Below are 19733 nucleotides of genomic sequence, written 5' to 3'. Positions count from 1 at the left end.
TTTATTTTTAAAGTGTATATTATTTACTAATTATATTTATATTTTGAAAATTTAGTTGTAATTACTATCCTTTTGAGTTAAAGAGTAGTTAAAAATTAAATGTATTGTAATAAGTTTTATTTGCATATATCTCATGAATTTGGTAATCAAGAATAACTTTTATCAATAAATTCGGGCCATATAATTTTGAACCATACAATTCTTAGTATGATGTTGACATTTCAAATAATAAAAAAATACTAGTTATTTTTATTATAACTTTGAAATATTCAACTTTGGTTTTATGCATTTGTTTTTTTATTGTAGACCGGTGTTTAATACAATCTCTCTAAATATAATATTTTAGGATGAAGTAAAATTGAGATATTTGTTGTCTTAAAACCTTTTGACACTTCAATTATTTAATAAAAGTTTTTTATTTATTTTTTTAGTAAATTATTTGTGAGGGAGGTTAATATAAATATACATCTTCATATTCTTTCATTTGAATAAGATGATTTTAATGAAATCAAATTTGGTTTAAAAAAAAAATATATGTGGAGAGAAATAAATGACAATTAATGGTTGATAATGATTTAAAAAATATGTTTTTTTAAACTTTAAAAAATATTAGTATATATTAATAAAATAAAAAATAATAATTTAAAATAAAATTATTTTAATATTTTATTTAACTAATTAATTGATGTGATATATTTAATTAATTTGAGTTATTTAAATAATTAAAAAAAGATTTAACTTAAAACATAATCTCATCCACTTCACATATATCAAATAACTTAATTTATTATCTAAAATAATAAAATATATTTTATTTTTTATTTATCATTATATATATAATAATACTCAAAATCATCACAATAAACAAAACCTAAATAAAAAAAAAGTTTAGAAAGTTAATTCAAAATTTAAAAATATGTAAGGGTTAAACTTTTACAAATGAGTGTTTCTTGGTCCGTAGAATATAGATCACGAGACGCCACGTGAGAAGACTAATAAAAGTGGACCCCACACACTGACGTGGCTAATCAATCAAAAAAAAGAGAGTTTTTGGGAGCGTAATATTTTCAATTAATTAATAAATTATTAATATATTTCAATATGGGGGTTTAAGAGAGAGAAATGGATATAGAGCGAGAAACAAGGCGCGTAGAGTGAAGGCCGTCCGAAATCTGAATGCACAGGCTGCTGTTCTTCGTCTTCATCATCCTTCCTTGATTCTTCTTTTTCTCTCTTTTAGGGCAGATTTCAGATTCAAAAACATAGAAAATTATATATATATATATATAATAGATATATATATATATACTATTTGCATTATATCTGAAGAAGCATAATATATATATAAATATAATATTCAGATCTTGCTTCCTTCAACCTTCCATTGTGTCCGATCGACCAGCTCATGATATAAGTTTGGTCATCGGGCAGCTACAATCAATCAACCAACCTCAATCTGTTTATGGAAATTCATTGAGATTTTGGTGCCATTTTTGATTTTCATTCAGTTCGGGATTCCTTCTAGAAGGGTTTAGATCTGTTTTTTGTTGTTTTATCGTAGAGTTTTATCGGATGACAGAATAATATTAGGTTTTGGTAAACCGACTCATCGGAGAACGATGAAATGGGTATCATTGCTTAAGGACTTGCAAGGAAGAGTTGGTATTACGCAGTCTCCTTCAACCGCATTCGCTTCTTCTTCTTCTTCTGCTTCATCGTCATCGTCGTCATCATCTATTCCGTCTTCTTCATATAGAGATGGAAATGTTGCTAATAAGCAAGAGCTTGACTCATCTAATCCTTCAAGGTTTTTATTTCTTTTTTTACTGTGTTTAGACCGATAAGTATAGCATTACTTATTTGTTAATTGATATTGATTGAGTTGTTTTTAGTCTCAGGGGTAATGTTATGTGGTTTACTCATCCAATATAAATAATTTGTGATTTGTAAATTTTTGACTAAAAATTCATCATGCAATGCCAAATGATCATGCTCTAACTATTGAGATGTTATTTTACAATACTTCCTCATACATAAGTGTTTTGGAGTACAATGTTTTGAACCTAGTGGTGTTTGATCATTTCATTTTATGGCTTCACACTTACGAGACACGTCGGGTGCCTACTAAAACCAATGATTAGTTGCTAGACAAATAGGAATATCATAAGGAAAGTGTAGCTAGTGAGAAATTGGGTGTTAAATTTCAGGAACTTAGGAACTTGTATTATGGATAAGCTTGGTTTTCTGTTTATGGACTGATAATTAAGTTTCTTACGACGGAATTGATGTTGTTGGGCCTACAAACATAGAAATATATGCTTTAAGAGTGTGCTATATTTATGACATATGCGTGCTATTGTGGGTACCTAGATAGATGGAATAGATCAGTCATCCCTTTTTTAGTAATAGACTTAACTGGTTTGTGTGCACTCCTGCATCCGAGTTGGCTATTTCAAGTCTTCAGAACCATGTAACGATTTCTGGAATATTTTCATGATTGTTAAATAGTAACCACTGACTACGAATGTCATAGATGTAACGCTTTGTTACAAAATAAGTAGCTGAAGGTCAATCTGAATGAATTTGAGAGTTAAGGATTACAAGTTTTATTGAACATCTTCATTGTCACAATTGTTATTCATGTCCTATTTACATTTTAGTTTTTTCTCCTTCTTGTCCAGCATAGTTAACTCCACTTTCCCTACTTGTTTCCCCTAGCTAGAACTGTGTTGTGTTGGGCGCTGTTCCATTAAAGATATGCACAAGGTCAAACATTGTTTGGGTGTGTTTTGATTTTGTAATTCGATGTCAATGCATGAAACTTGTTTTTCAGAATTATGCATCATCTGATGAAAATCTATTATAATTATGGGTGTAATACGAGTTTGGGGGTTTGTTTGGATTTGCAATGAATAATGACTGGATATTGCTCTGATAATTAAATCTGTATTTCTTGTCATTCGTTCGTGTTACTAACTTTTCTCTGGATTTAGTTATAGATAAATTGCAAGCAATAACTCAGGTTTGCAATTTTCCCTTTCTTGTTTGTATAAAAACAGGGACAAGGTTGAATTGGAATTGGAGTTCAAGAGATACTGGGAAGAGTTTCGGTCATCAAACTCTGAAAAGGTCTCACTCTGACGATTGCATAGTTTCTTACAAGAGCTGAACTTTGTTTGTTTTTATTGAGACCATTTTTGTAAAATGACTTTTGCCAGACATAGTATATCTTATGGTTTGGGTAATAAAATCCTTGATACTGATTGTTCTTTTGGCAGGAGAAGGAAGCGGCGTTGAATATGACTATAGACATTTTTTGTAGATTAGTAAAGCAGGACAAAGACGTAGGTCAAGTAATTACCATGTATGATGTTCTCTCATTTTTCTTGTCCTCTCTTGAATCAAATATTACTTGTACCTTTGACTAGATGTGCAGGTTTCTCATAATTTTGATGGTCTGCAAATGCTATGTATTTTGCTAATTTCCTTTTTGGCCTGTCAATTACTTAGCTAATTTCAGGAAAGGAGAAGCCTTCCTCTAATATCGTACTTTTTATTTGACATTACCAGAATATTAGATGCTCCCTTCCTTGGATTACCTGCAAACTTATGCTAATGAAGCCAGAAACAAGACAAACAACAATGGATTACATACAATTTTTTGCTGTTTATTAGAGGCAAATATAAGCAGGTTTTTAAAGTTAATTTTCATTGAAACAGGTTTAAAACAGATTTAAAATATTGGCTTCATTTGAAGATATGATTGGTATTATTCTTGGCACACTCATACGTGAGGTTATAACTTGAATTTGAGAAACGGTATCATAGACGTGGTTGGCATATGTGATAGTTTTTATTCAAAAATTGAGACACAAGGTCTTTTCAACTAGGGTCATTATTACTAAATATATGTTATCAAAGTTGTATTTGATTCAGGTTATTGTGTCCTTGTTTTTATGAACAAAAATGGGCTTCAAATCCCAATACAATATGCTTCCTATCAAGAAAATATTAACAATTTCTTTTGATGTTTGGTCCATCTTCACTGAACGCCATTGGTTGATCCGTTAATGGCCCTGATGCTTATTCAAATCTTTGTTTCTTCTTCTGTATATTTATAACAATTTAGCCCTTGTTATGTTTATGTTAATCACCGTATTTGTTATTTGATACATTTGGTTCTTGGTATGGTTTGCTACCTACTTAATACTGGTTGTCTAGTTTTCCCTTTTTCTTTTTGGGTTCCGAGACAATTATTGTTGACTGACGCTTTATGTGTTCATTGATAGTTCATAGTCAGCAATGCTGATGATATCTTCTATTATTGCCTTGGCCACGTGTTGATTTTTTTCTCTACACTTACTGCTATCATTCAAGAGTCATTTGTGATGGATGTTAATAGTATTGTTGCAAATTTGAGTTGCTTGAAATTCTTACCAACCTAGGTTGAAATATTGCATTGAATATGTCATGAGGATTTTGTTTGATTAGGGCTACTCATCCTTATATAGCCAATAAATATAGGCTTTCTCTTAATTTTTTTAACTTTTCTGTGAACAGAATATTAGGTGGTTATTTGTTTGAAGTGATTTTCTTTTGAGGTCCTTGGGATTACTCGTGATTTATTGTTTGCTTGAAGGTTCTTGGGGTTTAAGATTATTTCAAATTGTCTATTTCTTTTATAGTTATTTTCTTTTGAGGGGTTTGGGATTAATAATCCTTCCCAAAGAAGGACTAAATAACATATTATGCCTAAAATATTTACTTTGATATGTATGAGAATTTGGTTCTGTTTAGGATTCACTATTCTTATTTTTTTGTAGCTTATTTACATAGGTGTTGTCTTCTCAATGTAATTTCCTTACTATAATATATCTTTTTCCTTCTACATAAATATATAAAATATCACTTACTAACTATAAAATATTAAGATCAAACACATTTTTTGGTGTTTTGTTTGCTATAGTTATGATTGCGTCACAAAATCATCTCTACAACTCCAATTAAGCACTTGTAAAAGAAATACTGAATTGCCTGTTTTCCCATTATTGATTTGTCTATTTGAACCATTGTTTTATGACTCATCTCATCTTCCTTACCTCAAGATGCATTAATATGTTTGATTATGATCTGGCACATGCCAAGAACACTGATAGATTAAATGTTATTCGTTCTCAGGTTAGTTGAAACACATGTTTTTTCTTTTGTCGTGGGAAGAGCATTTGTAACGGATATTGAGAAGTTGAAAATTAATAGAAAATCAAGATCATTGGATGCTGGGAAAGTTTTAAGCTTCTTCTCAGATACTACCAAGGTTTGTCTTTAGGATATATTAATCTGAATATTGTTGTCTGACTATCTTTACATTTGGTTACTGTTTACCTTCCACAGGATGGCATCAAACATGGATCAAATTTGTTATATGCTGTGGAAATTCTTGTATCTGGGGTATGTGCATTAGTTTCATTGATTCTGTTTGAAACAATTTTGGGGAACAGTATTTGTGTATTTGAGCAGTAATCCCTCCACATTCCATGACGTTAAGAAACTATATTCTTGTTTTATTTGCAGCCTATTGATAAGCAATCCCTCCTTGATTCGGGTATTCTATGCTGTCTCATCCATATTCTTAGTGCTATTTTGGGTCCTGATGATGGAAATCAGAAGCCAAAGACTAATAATAGTAAACAAGAGGATCTATTGGTGGCTGAGAGATCTGTGGATACAGATTCTGGTCAAGTCCGTCTGCTTGAGGTGATTTCATTTCTTTGTGTTTCTTTTGATGGTTCAATCGTTTCACAGACCAAATATCGCATCTTGCAAAATTTTAGTGTTATTATCTGCAAGATCCATATTTACTAGCGTGTGGTTAGACATATGAATCCAACTGCAATCCGTTTGATATTATCTGGTCATCAACTCAATCCTGGATTGTTTGTCCTCATTGGTAAAGTCAAAAGCAGTAAAACTGTCATGGGTAGATCAGGAGAGGTAAAGGGGTTCTATTAGATTACATTTTAGATTATAGTTGTTATTTTTAGTGGCCTGACATTAGTTTGTTACACCAAATCCTATATTGGAAGGGAACTCCCTATTCATCACTTATGATATGAATGGTGGTCTGTCTGCCTTCTGTTCCTATTATCAATCCTAGTCCTATATTCTCTTGGTCTTTATCTCTTCTATATTCTATATTATACTTGTCACATCTTGCTTGAGAGAAAGTCATGATGCTAGAGTTACTACAATGTATAATTGCATACTGCTGTATTAGATTTTTTTTTCTCAAAGCTACTGTTTCTTGTGTAGGTGGAAGGAACCATTGTACATATCATGAAAGCATTAGCAAGTCATCCTTTTGCAGCACAAAGTTTGATTGAAGACACATCCCTTCAGACACTCTTTGAAATGGTTGCCAATGGGTCTTTACGTGTTTTCTTGCAATACAAGGAAGGTGTTGTTCCCTTGCATAGTATACAGCTTCACAGACATGCGATGCAGGTACATCACCCTTACCAGCACATATAACAGAGTTAGAATGGTATCTATACATCTTGTCATCATGGTTTAACTGTCAGCTTAATTCTTCTTGCAGATACTTGGTCTTCTTTTGGTTAATGACAATGGCACCGTAGCCAAGTACATACGTAAACACCATTTGGTATGCTAGTCAATTGCATGACTTTTCAGTTAAGCCTGACATGACATACACAAAAGCTTTACATGCTGTTGGTTTTACACTGATGTTAGATGGTTAACTTTTGTGCTTTACAGTTAGAAATTTAGAATCCTTTCATGCTCTATTTACAGAGATGTCCTTAATGCTATTGAATACATCCAGATTTTATGTTATAAACATGTAATAACTATATGATTTTTTTATATTATTTTTTGGCTGCAGATTAAAGTGCTGCTTCTGGCAGTAAAAGATTTTAATCCTGAATGTGGAGATCCTGCATATACCATGGGCATAATTGACTTGCTTCTAGAATGTGTAGAATTGTCTTGCAGACCTGGTAATGGTTACCCTTCTTCACATGACCAATATATTCTATGCATAAGCTGAGTGTTGCAGTTGACTTATTTTGTATTAGTTCAATAATTTTCCGCACCCTTAAACTGAGTATAAACATTACTTTCCTTTGATTCTCTCATTGTAATATCCCAGTATTGGCAGCTTAGATAATTATCACTTTTTTATTTAGGGTTTCTGCTGGTTTTGAAAGATTTTTGGGAATTTGTTGTGTGTAGAATCTGGCGGTGTCAGGCTCAGGGAGGATATCCACAATGCTCATGGCTATCAGTATCTTGTACAGTTTGCATTAGTTCTTTCAAAAGAAAGCTCCCAGGAAACTCATTCCAAGTTGTGTTCAGAAATTGATTCTTCTTTGGATGGTTCAAAATCAGTCACCAGTGAAGGATTGAGTCCAAGAGAGTATGGTGAGGATGCCTCTATCCAAGGTCTCTCACCAGTACTTTCTAGGTTGCTTGATGTTCTAGTTAATTTAGCTCAAACTGGCCCTCCTGATGTTACACTATCTTTGGGAACCAGAAGTTCTGTTAATTCACAAAATAAACCAGGCGGGCACAGCAAAAGTCGTTCAGTATCTTTTGACCGGAGTATCGATGAACTTTGGGAGAAAGGGAATAACAAAGTTAAGGACCTTGAAGCCGTCCAGGTGTTGCAGGACATTTTCCTCAAATCTGAAAGCAGCGAATTACAGGCTGAAGTTCTGAATCGGATGTTTAAGATATTCTCGAGTAATCTAGAAAATTACAAGTTGTGTCAGCAGCTGAGAACTGTGCCTCTGTTGATTCTGAATATGGGTGACTTTCCTCCATCTCTTCAAGAGATAATCTTGAAAATTCTTGAATATGCAGTAACTGTTGTAAATTGCATACCTGACCAAGAACTGCTCTCTCTTTGCTGCTTGCTACAGCAGCCACTAACGTCTGAATTGAAGCACACTATTCTTTCTTTCTTCGTGAAGCTTCTGTCCTTTGATCAGCAATACAAGAAAATCCTGAGAGAAGTTGGTGTTTTGGAGGTTTTGTTGGATGATTTGAAGCATCACACATTTCTATTAGCCCCTGAACAATCCAGTATTGACTACAATGAATCAGAGAGGAACCCTAGCTCAAGTAGCTTCAAGAAACACTTGGATAACAAGGATACGATTCTTTCTTCACCCAAATTGTTAGATTCTGCCTCTGGAAAGTTCTCACTTTTTGAAACTGAGGACACAGCATCTGTTGCCTGGGATTGTATGGTTTCTTTAATCAAGAAATCCGATGCTAATCAAGCTGCATTTCGATCAGCTAATAGTGTGATTATTCTTCTGCCTTTCCTGGCATCTGGTAGTCACAGACAAGGGATGCTTAGAGTCTTGTCATGCTTAATTATTGAAGATATTACACAGGTAAATTTACTCCCATGTTGATCTAGTTTAGTTACTGTTACCATGCATCACTTTCTTAAGAACATACAGGATTTCCTAGCCTAAATTATATGAAAATGATATAAAAAAATTATCTGCATCTTTTCTCATGCAAAATATAAGATCTTCAAATATATCTATAGCCACACTAAAAGGTGTATTATTTCTTGTTTACCAGGTTCATTCAGAAGAACTGGGAATACTTGTTGAAGTTCTAAAAAGTGGAATGGTTACAAGTGTTTTAGGGCATCAATACAGACTCCTAAGTGATGCTAAATGTGATATATGTGGTGCCATATGGCGCATTGTGGGGGCTAATAATACAGCTCAGAGGGTGTTTGGTGAATCAACTGGGTTTTCTCTTCTTCTGACCACACTCCATAGTTTCCAGAATGATGGAGAGCAGATGGGTCAGCCATCCTTAAATGTTAATGTCAAGGTTTTCACTTATCTGTTGCGTATGGTGACTGCTGCAGTATACAACCATTCTCTAAACCGGCTGAAATTACATACAATCATATCATCCCAAACTTTTTATGATCTTCTGTCTGATTCTAGTTTGATCTGTGTTGAGCATGAAAGGCAAGTCATACAGCTGTTACTGGAACTTGCTCTTGAATTGGTCCTACCTCCATTCCTGGCATTTGAAGCAACCGTAGCATCTGAAGTGACAAAAGCCCTTCTTTTGATAACTCCAGCAGGATCCTTAAGTCCTGACAATGAAAGGATATATAATGCTGGTTCAATTAGAGTTCTCATACGATCGGTGTTACTCTTTACACCAAAGGTGCAGCTAGAAGTGCTTAGCCTCATTGAAAAGCTTGCTGACGCTGGCCCATTCAATCAGGAAAATCTCACTTCTATAGGTAAAGATGATTTGATTTTGCTTCTGCTTCAGCTTCATTACATTGGAAGCTCACATGTTTTTACTAATATTTGAATGTTATTTAGGATGCGTGGAACTTCTTCTGGAGACAGTGTATCCTTTTCTTTCAAGTTCATCATCACTTGTCATCCATGCTCTGAAGATTGTAAAAGTCCTTGGAGCATATAGGTAAAATCCTGAGATTTTTCTCCTACGATGTTTTTAGAAAACTCTAGATTTAAAATGTTCTGTTCTATGTTGTGACAGGCTGTCTGCATCTGAACTTCACATGCTTGTAAGATATATTCTGCAAACAAGGATGAGTAACTCTGGCCACATACTCGTGGATATGATGGAGAAGCTAATTCTTAAGGAAGAGACGGCTTCAGAAAATAATTCTTTGGCTCCATTCACAGAAATGGATATGAGTAAGACGGGACATTCTTCCATCCAGGTATCACTTGGGGAAAGATCATGGCCCCCTGCTGCTGGCTACTCCTTTATTTGTTGGTTTCAGTTTCGGAACTTCTCAAAGATGCACAAGAAGGAAGCAGAAACCAGTAATTCTAGTCTTTATCAGAAGGGAAATGGTGCTAATATGCAGCATAGTGGGTTCCAGGTCCTCCGGATGTTTTCTGTTGGTGCAACAGATGACACAAACAACTTATATGCTGAACTATATCTTCGAGAAGATGGCATACTAACCCTTGCAACTGGGAACTCTTCTACTCTTTCAATTTCGGGGTTAGAACTAGAAGAAGGGAGGTGGTATCACCTTGCAGTTGTGCATAGCAAACCAAATGCTTTGGCTGGTCTTTTCCAAGCTAGTATTGCACATATTTACCTCAATGGAAAGCTTAGACACTCAGGGAAACTAGGATATTCTCCTTCGCCTATTGGAAAATCTTTGCAGGTTACATTAGGTACTCCTATCACACGTGCAAGAGTTTGTGACCTATCCTGGAGGCTCCGTTCTTGCTATCTTCTTGAAGAGGGGCTTACAGCCGGTGCTATTTGTTTTACATACATTCTTGGAAGAGGATATAGAGGGCTGTACCAAGACACAGATCTTTTGCGTTTTGTTCCTAGTAAGGCATGTGGTGGGGGTAGTATGGCTATCCTAGATTCATTAGATGCTGACTTGGCTTTGACATCTAATGTACAAAAGCCTGAAAATGCCACCAAACAAGGTACTTCTAAGGCAGATTGCAGTGGAGTTGTTTGGGACATGGAAAGACTTGGGAATCTATCCTTACAACTATCTGGTAAGAAGCTCATTTTTGCATTTGATGGAACGTCTACAGAAGCTTATCGAGTGTCTGGAACTTTTTCTGTGCTCAATCTAGTTGATCCAATGTCGGCTGCTGCTTCTCCTATTGGTGGTAAGTAATCAGATTTATTGATGTCTGTTTAGTTTATTGACCTTTGATGTACTCAATCCTTTTTTTTTCCTTTTCATGACACCAACCTTGCTTCCATTCTAGTTTCATCATACCTGCCTTCTTCGGATATCAAAATGCATGTACACCTTAATATACTTTCGAAGAATTAAAGTCAACTAATCTCACAAGGAATGTGTCAAATTGCGGATTCATTGAAAATCAAGATATATGGAATTCATGTCTGGTCAAAGATTAAATCTTCTGAATATCTGCTAATTAAGAGATATGTTACCAATTAAGAAGATATGTTACTTATTTGACTTTATTTTAATTATTACAATTATCTCATTCCATAATTATTTGCTGTTTTCTCTTTGTTTTTCTCTATTCACTTAACTATCAATTTCTTCGTATTTGAAAGCTAAGAATCAGATATTAGTGTTTGATTTTCCTTTCACGTGGCCCAGGTATACCTCGTTTTGGACGTCTCAATGGTGATATTTATATCTGCAGACAATGTCCAATTGGTGATAGCATTCGTCTTGTTGGTGGGATTGCAGTCATCCTTGCTCTGGTTGAGGCTGCAGAAAGTAGGGGCATGCTGCACATGGCACTCACTTTACTTGCATGTGCACTTAACCAGAACCCTCAGAATGTCAAAGACATGCAGACACAGCGTGGATACCATTTGCTAGCTCTATTTCTACGTCGCAGGATGCCATTGTTTGACATGCAGAGTCTTGATATCTTCTTCCAGATTGCTGCATGTGAGGCTTCTGTTTCTGAACCAAAGAAGCTAGAAAACACGAAGAGTGCATTTTTACCTGGTGTAAACGAAACCAGCTTTGAAGACTTTAGCTTGCCAAAGTTACCGGAGGAATTCTCATTAGCTGGAGCTCACGGTGATGATGACTTTTCCCTACTCAAAGATTCACCAAGTATTGTTTCAGAGCTTGATACAGATATTCCTGCTGAAACATCTAATTGTATGGTCCTGTCTAATGCTGATATGATGGAGCATGTATTGTTAGATTGGACCTTGTGGGTAACAGCTCCAGTTTCAATTCAGATTGCACTATTGGGCTTTCTTGAACACTTAGTGTCAATGCACTGGTACAGGAATCACAATATGACCATCCTTCGCAAAATGAACCTTGTCCAACATATGTTAGTGACTCTCCAGAGGGGTGATGTTGAAGTTCCAGTCTTGGAAAAGTTAGTGACATTGCTAGGCAATATTTTAGAAGATGGGTTTCTATCTTCTGAACTTGAAAATGTGGTCAGGTTTGTTATTATGACATTTGATCCACCTGAGCTTGTAACACAGAAAAAAATTGTTCGGGAGTCTATGGGGAAGCATATCATTGTGAGAAATATGTTACTTGAGATGCTGATTGATTTACAAGTGAAAATATATACAGAAGAACTCCTTGAGCAGTGGCACAGGATTGTTTCATCTAAATTGATAACTTATTTTCTTGATGAAGCTCTGCATCCAACTAGTATGAGATGGATCATGACTCTTCTTGGCATATGTCTTGTCTCTTCTCCTACATTTGCCCTCAAATTTAGGAACAGTGGAGGTTATCATGGTTTAGCTATGGTGCTTACAAGTTTTTATGACTCACCTGAGATATATTATATTTTGTTTTGTCTGATATTTGGAAAGCCAGTTTATCCAAGATTACCGGAAGTGCGCATGTTGGACTTCCACGCCCTTATCCCAGGTGATGGAAATAATGGGGAACTGAAATTTGTTGAATTATTAGATTCTGTGATTTCCATGGCAAAGTCGACATTTGAAAAGTTATACATGCAGTCAATAGCCGCCTACCAAACTGGCAACTTCTCTCAATTTGCTGCTGGTTTGGTAGCAGAGCTTGTTGATGGCAGTATCGATACAACTGGGGAGCTTCAGGGAGAAGCTTTAATGCATAAGACGTATGCAGCACGGTTAATGGGCGGAGAGGCTTCAGCTCCTGCTGCAACAACTTCAATGCTCAGATTCATGGTTGATCTGGCAAAGATGTGCCCTAATTTCTCTGCTGTTTGTAGAAGAGCAGAATTCCTTGAAAGCTGTGTTGATCTCTACTTTTCATGTGTTAGGTTTGTTTTCCTTGTTTTATTTTGCTGTCTGTTATAGATTCTCTGCTATTATCTTTGGATTCTTTTTCTAGTAGTATATGGTTATACTGGTGATTTATCTTATGCAGGGCTACACATGCTGTGAAGCTGGCAAAAGAACTACCCATTAAGTCAGAGGAGAAGAACCTAGACAGTTGTGATGATACAAATAGCTCCCAGAACACATTCTCCAGCTTGCCTAACGATCAAGTCCAATCTGCTAAACCTATCATAAGTGTTGGAAGTTCAAAGGACATACTCGTGGCTGCTAACAATCTAGCTGGTGATAGAATGGAATCGACAGATGTATCTATGTTGATACTGGAGAAGCCTGTAATAGAGGATCGAGAGTTAGAAAATGAAGTTTACGACCAAGCTATTGCCACTTCTATCACCGATCAGTATAATTTCCATCATGATAATATGGCTCCATCAAATTCCCTTCATGAAGATTCACAAACCTTAGTTTCCTTAGCTTCGTTTGATTCTTCCATTTTATCTGACAAATCAACTTCCAAAGTCCAACTAATGACCTCTTCCCCACCAATCGTTACAATGACATCAAAAGTTTCATCGGGTGAAGCAGATTCATCTTCAGAGTTGAAGTCTAGCTCAGAGAATCCATTAGATACAACCACGTTCTTCACTCTCAACTCCACATTACTTCTTGAAATTGATGATTCTTGCTATGCTGGTGGACCTTGTTCTGCTGGAGCCACAGCTGTTTTAGATTTTATGGCAGAAGTACTTTCTGATCACGTGACTGAGCAGTTCAAAGCAGCACCTCTAATAGAGACCATCTTAGAAAGTGCTCCTCTGTATGTTAATACAGAGTCTCTTCTGGTTTTCCAGGGTTTATGCCTAAGTAGATTGATGAATTTCCTTGAAAGGCGTCTCTTACGCGACGACGAAGAAAATGACAAAAAATTAGACAAGAATCGTTGGACCTTAAACTTAGATGCAATGTGTTGGATTATTGTTGATCGCGTTTATATGGGTGCTTTCCCCCGGCCCGCAGATGTTCTAAGAACATTAGAATTCCTGTTGTCCATGTTACAGTTGGCAAATAAAGATGGTAGGGTAGAAGAAGCAACTCCAGCAGCAAAAGGTCTCCTTTCTATTGGTAGAGGTAGCAGACAACTAGATGCTTATATACAAGCCATAATGAAAAATGTGAACCGTGTGATATTGTATTGTTTCCTCCCTTCATTCTTGTCCTCTTTAGGAGAAGATGATCTTCTATCTCGGTTACAATTGCAGATTGACTCTAAGAAGCCACCCACACATGTATCTGTGCAGGAAGAATTAAGGGTTGATATATCCACTGTTTTACAGTTATTAATTGCACATCGACGAGTTATATTTTGCCCTAGCAATCTCGACAGTGATCTTAACTGTTGTCTCTGTATTAATTTAATATCTCTGTTGCATGACCAAAGACGAAATGCACAGAACATGGCAGTCGATATACTCAAATATCTTCTAATGCAACGCAGACCGGCCTTTGAAGATTTACTTGTGCTCAAAACAAACCAAGGGCCACGTCTTGACGTTCTTCGCGGTGGATTTGACAAACTGTTAATGGGAGATTTATCTGCTTTCTTTGATTGGTTCCAGAGCTCTGAAAGGGAAGTTCACCAAGTCCTCGAACATTGTACCACTAACATGTGGATGCAACACATTTCTGGATCAGCAAAGTTTCCTGCAGTAAGAATGCAAGGCATAGACAGTCGTCGTACGAGAGAAATGGGGAGAAGATCACGTGACAGTGCAAAACTGGAGCAAAGACATTGGGAGCAGATAAATGAACGTAGATATGCTCTTGAATTAGTTTGTGATGCTATGTCTACTGAGCTGGGAGTTGTCCGTCATGATAAGTATGGATGGGTACTTCATGCTGAAAGTGAGTGGCAAACACATCTACAACAACTTGTACATGAACGAGGAATATTCCCAATGTCTAAGTCATCCATGAATGGAGATATTCAGTGGCAGCTTTGTCCCATTGAAGGCCCATATCGAATGCGCAAGAAGCTTGAGAGGCCCAATTTGATGATTGACAATATTCAGAATTTGCTGAAGGGGCAGTTTGAACTGGATGAGATGAATCCTTCGAGGGAGAGAAATGAAAATGATCTCGATGCTTCCTATTCTGAATATGATCCATTTTCTAACCTATTGACAGATGGTGCAAAACACGATTCTTTTAACAGTGAGCTCTATGATGAATCCATATTCAAAGAATCTGATGATTATAGAGATGTAACCAATACTGGATGGAGTTATGACCGTGCTAGTAGCACAAATGAAATGAGTCTTTATTCTGCACAAGACTACGGTGCTAAGTCTAGTGTAGTATCCATGTCAATAGAAGAGAGCCTACGAGGAAGATCTGAAATAGGATCTCCAAGACAGCATTCCTCTGTGAAAACTGACGAGGGGAGATTAGACAAAGAAGTGAATGATAACGGTGAATACTTAATCAGACCATATCTGGAGCCTCTCGAAAAAATAAAATTCCGATATAATTGTGAAAGGGTTTTAGGCCTTGAGAAACAGGATGGAATATTTCTGATTGGGGAACTCTCACTGTATGTTATAGAGAATTTCTACATTGATGATTCTGGGTGCATATGCGAAAAGGAAAATGAAGATCAACTCTCTATCATTGATCAGGCTTTGGGTGTGAAGAAAGATTTTTCTTGCAGTATGGATTCCCACTCAAAGTCCACATCATCCTGGGCTGCAACATTTAAGATGCATGTTGGGGGAAGAGCCTGGGCCTATAACGGTGGAGCATGGGATAATGAAAAGACTTGTAATAATGGCAATGCACCTCATCCTTGGCGTATGTGGAAACTTGACCGTGTACATGAAATCTTAAAGCGAGATTATCAATTGCGTCCAGTTGCTATTGAGCTATTCAGCATGGATGGATGTAATGACCTTCTGGTATTTCACAAAAAGGAGAGGGAAGAAGTTTTCAAAAGTTTGATGGCCCTAAATTTACCAAGGAATAGCATGTATGTCATTGATTTCTGCTGGTGGATACATTTTAAATTTCTTAAGCCTTAGGTTGAAACAGATTCCTTTTGTGAATTTCTATTTGCAAATGGCATGCTTTGATAGGATATTATGCTCTACTATTCTAAGTGGTCTAATAGTTTTTCATATTCATTCTTGGTCATATTACTGTTGTGAGTCTTTTAATCATTTGTATATTGTGTCAGTGTTTAAGTCATATTACTGTTGTGAGTCTATTCAATATTATTTTATTGACTAACAAAACGATCTTTGACACTATAACTTTTGTTTTTGGAACAGGTTGGACCCTACAATTTCAGGCTCCTCAAAGCAAGATAGCTATGAGGGGGGCCGTCTTTTCAAGATCATGGCTAAATCCTTCTCTAAAAGATGGCAGAATGGAGAAATCAGCAACTTTCAGTACCTCATGCACCTCAACACCCTTGCAGGCCGTGGATACAGTGATCTAACCCAGTATCCAGTGTTTCCTTGGATTCTTTCTGACTATGAGAGTGCAAATCTAAATTTCTCAGATTCCAAAACATTTCGTAGGCTTGATAAGCCAATGGGCTGTCAAACATTTGAGGGGGAAGAAGAATTCTTGAAAAGGTTGGTATTCGATCATATAGTTTCATGATTCAATTTATTTTATCTTGTTTTGCAACATTTCTAGCATGATATCTTATTCCTGCTGAACTTAAGTGCATTATTTTTATTTTTGTTTTCCCAATTTCATTTGTAAGGTATGAGAGCTGGGATGATCCAGAAGTACCAAAATTTCACTATGGCTCTCATTATTCTAGTGCTGGGATAGTTTTGTTCTATCTTATTCGCCTGCCACCATTTAGTGAGGAGAATCAAAAGCTGCAAGGTGGACAGTTTGACCATGCTGACCGCCTTTTCAACAGTGTTAGAGATACATGGTTAAGTGCTGCTGGAAAATCAAACACCTCAGATGTAAAGGAACTTGTTCCTGAATTCTTCTATATGCCAGAATTTCTGGAGAATCGATTCCGTCTTAACCTTGGAGAGAAACAATCTGGTGAAAAGGTCTGTCGTAGGTTAAATCATCACCAAAAACTCACCTCTTTCCTCTCCCTTTTGTCAGTTCCGATCACATGCATTCCCAACTAATGATCTTTTCCCTACTTTCTGTACTTTTTCAGGTTGGCGATGTTATATTACCTCCATGGGCCAAAGGTAGCACAAGAGAGTTTATCAGGAAGCACAGGGAAGCTTTGGAATCAGATTACGTCTCAGAAAACCTTCATCATTGGATTGACCTAATATTTGGATATAAACAGAGAGGGAAGGTGAGTAGTGGTAACCTTTTTTTAGCAACTTTCAATCAATCTAGATGGCTCTTTTTTGCTTACTTATCTCTACTCTAGCTTATAGTCAGATCTCACATTACTTAGTTTTTACTTTTTACCAGGTAAGTATATATGGGTCACCTGTAGAAAATAGATGAGGTTGAAAGAATTAGCCTCAGGGTTTGTGTCATGCTATTCTAGGTGGCATAGACACCTACAAAATGAAGTGTATAGTTTAATTTTGGGTTAGCATAGAGTTGACTCGTTAGCAGAATCAAAAACTCTGTAGGCTATGATGCTTGGATTTGTATAATTAGAATTCTTATCTTTGGAGAAATCATAGAATTGCAATTCTAAAGTTGGAATGATGGAATTGAAACTTTAAAAAATCATATGCATTGAATTCTATTGGAGTTATAATTTCAATTCAAATTGTTTATTTTAAGTCATCAAACAGACAAAAGATTCAAATTTTGTAACTTTTCTTTTCTTAACTGTTAAATTTTAGTTTCAAGACTTCAATTTTTTGTTGACAGGCTGCAGAAGAAGCTGTTAATGTTTTCTATCATTATACATACGAAGGAAGTGTAGATATAGATTCCGTTACAGATCCTGCAATGAAAGCATCAATTCTTGCCCAAATCAATCACTTTGGACAAACACCGAAGCAACTGTTCCTTAAACCCCATGTCAAAAGGCGATCCGATAGAAAACTCCCTCCTCATCCACTCAAGCTCTCGCAACATCTCACTCCACATGAGATTCGTAAGAGCTCAACCCAAATAGCTCAAATTGTCACCTTCAATGATAGAATTCTTCTAGCCGGAACAAATACCTTGCTTAAACCTAGAACATACCTCAAATATGTTGCATGGGGGTTCCCAGATCTTAGCTTAAGATTCATAAGCTACGATCAAGATAGACTCCTCTCGACCCACGAGAATCTTCACGGAGGCAATCAGATTCAGTGTGCTGGCATGACTTACGACGGTCAGATTCTTGTTACAGGTGGCGACGATAATCTCGTTTGCGTTTGGAGAATCGCAAATGACGAAGTTCACACTCAACGGAGGCTTATGTTAGAGAAGATGCTTTCCGCCCACACAGGAAAGATCACTTGTTTACGGGTCAGCCAGCCTTATATGATGATTGTCAGCGGATCTGACGATCGAACTGTAATATTGTGGGATCTCGGATCTTTCGTTTTTGTGAGACAGCTTCCCGAATTTCCATCGCCTGTTTCAGCAATTTACATTAACGATTTAACGGGAGAAATCGTGACTGCTGCTGGCGTAATGATTTCAGTTTGGAGTATCAATGGGGACTGTCTTGCTGTGGCCAACACGTCTCAACTCCCTTCCGATTCGATTCTGTCGGTTACAAGCTGCACCTTCTCCGATTGGCTCGATACGAACTGGTACGTGACAGGTCATCAGAGTGGAGCAGTTAAGATCTGGCAGATGATTCATTGTTCCGACGAAGGAAATTTGGCCAGTGTGTTTGAATTAGGTGGTAAGATACCCGAATACAGGCTTGTATTACGGAAAGTTTTGAAATTCCATAAACATCCAGTGTCTGCACTCCACCTCACTAGCGATCTAAAGCAGTTACTAAGTGGAGATTCTAGTGGGAGTTTGGTTTCTTGGGTGTTACCGGATGAGAGTTTGAGAGCATCTATGAAACTGGGCTAGTAAAAATTGAGGAAATTTCATGGGGGAATGTGTTTCGACGATTCCATTTCGGTCTAATTCTCGTCGAGCAAAAGACTTAAGTCGAAGACAGAGCTGGACAAGAAGCAGAACGGGACTCACTTAGCCAAATCCTTTTGATCGATGGATCTCCCACAGGTACAAAAGTGTTGAATTCAATTCTTGTATATATAGACATAGGAAATTACAATGTATTATAGGTCAGAGTTGGGAGTCATGACTCATATAGCGCAAAACGAAATCAAAAAAGAACAAAAAAAGGTATGAATAGTGATAATAGATGTTTGAGCAAACGGTTCTGGGCTGGAGAAATCCGTTATGGTTTAGTCGTTGGTTTGGTTTGGTGTAGCAGTAGTGTGGTGCCACGACCAGTAACAGTTGTGCTAGTTTTAGTTGTGAAATGTACATTGTTTCTTATTTATATGAGCCGGGCTGTTTTCTTTTCTTTTCTTCTTCTTCGATTACACTTCTCATTCTATATCCTTGAGACAATGTGCGATGTTTTCCTGATGGGGTTTGCATTACTTATAGTTGGTTATATTTCATTTTTGCGGGTTTTTTGGTTGTCTATTTGTTCTTGCTATGCCTTTGAGCAGATCAGCAGTGGAGAGGAAATGAAGAATATGGATATATACTTTTTTGACAGTTTTGTGGCTTTTTTATTTCTACTAGGTATTCAATTTTATTTTATTTTTTCTCCCACAAATGTAATTAGTAATTTTATTCATGTTTTTTTTTCCAAACTGTTAGGGTTATTTCTTTTAGAATGATAAATATAGGGTTTCTTCATTTGTTTTTGTGTTTTTGTTGTTGTAATATGAAAAGATTCTTTGCTGAAAATAGAAGATATTCTAGTTGGACATTGAAATCCATTATTT

General features: G+C 36.4%; 1 protein-coding gene across 1 annotated transcript; it reads left to right on the top strand.

Annotated features, from left to right (window-relative positions):
• Positions 1-1094: 1094 nt before the first annotated feature.
• Positions 1095-19294, top strand: LOC124912648 (protein SPIRRIG-like). Its single transcript, XM_047453294.1, has 19 exons — positions 1095-1807; positions 3060-3129; positions 3279-3364; positions 5179-5314; positions 5392-5448; positions 5572-5754; positions 6310-6501; positions 6596-6661; positions 6902-7016; positions 7252-8420; positions 8617-9304; positions 9390-9492; positions 9571-10685; positions 11153-12791; positions 12899-15832; positions 16134-16442; positions 16577-16883; positions 17000-17146; positions 17683-19294. The coding sequence occupies exons 1-19, from the start codon at positions 1620-1622 to the stop codon at positions 18835-18837; spliced, it is 10659 nt and encodes a 3552-aa protein (XP_047309250.1). The 5' UTR covers positions 1095-1619; the 3' UTR covers positions 18838-19294.
• Positions 19295-19733: the final 439 nt, after the last annotated feature.

This window comes from Impatiens glandulifera, chromosome 8 (genome assembly GCF_907164915.1).
Source record: "Impatiens glandulifera chromosome 8, dImpGla2.1, whole genome shotgun sequence".
Taxonomy (NCBI): Eukaryota; Viridiplantae; Streptophyta; class Magnoliopsida; order Ericales; family Balsaminaceae; genus Impatiens; species Impatiens glandulifera.
Note: the sequence above shows the minus strand (reverse complement) of the source record. Positions and strands in the feature narration are given on the sequence as shown.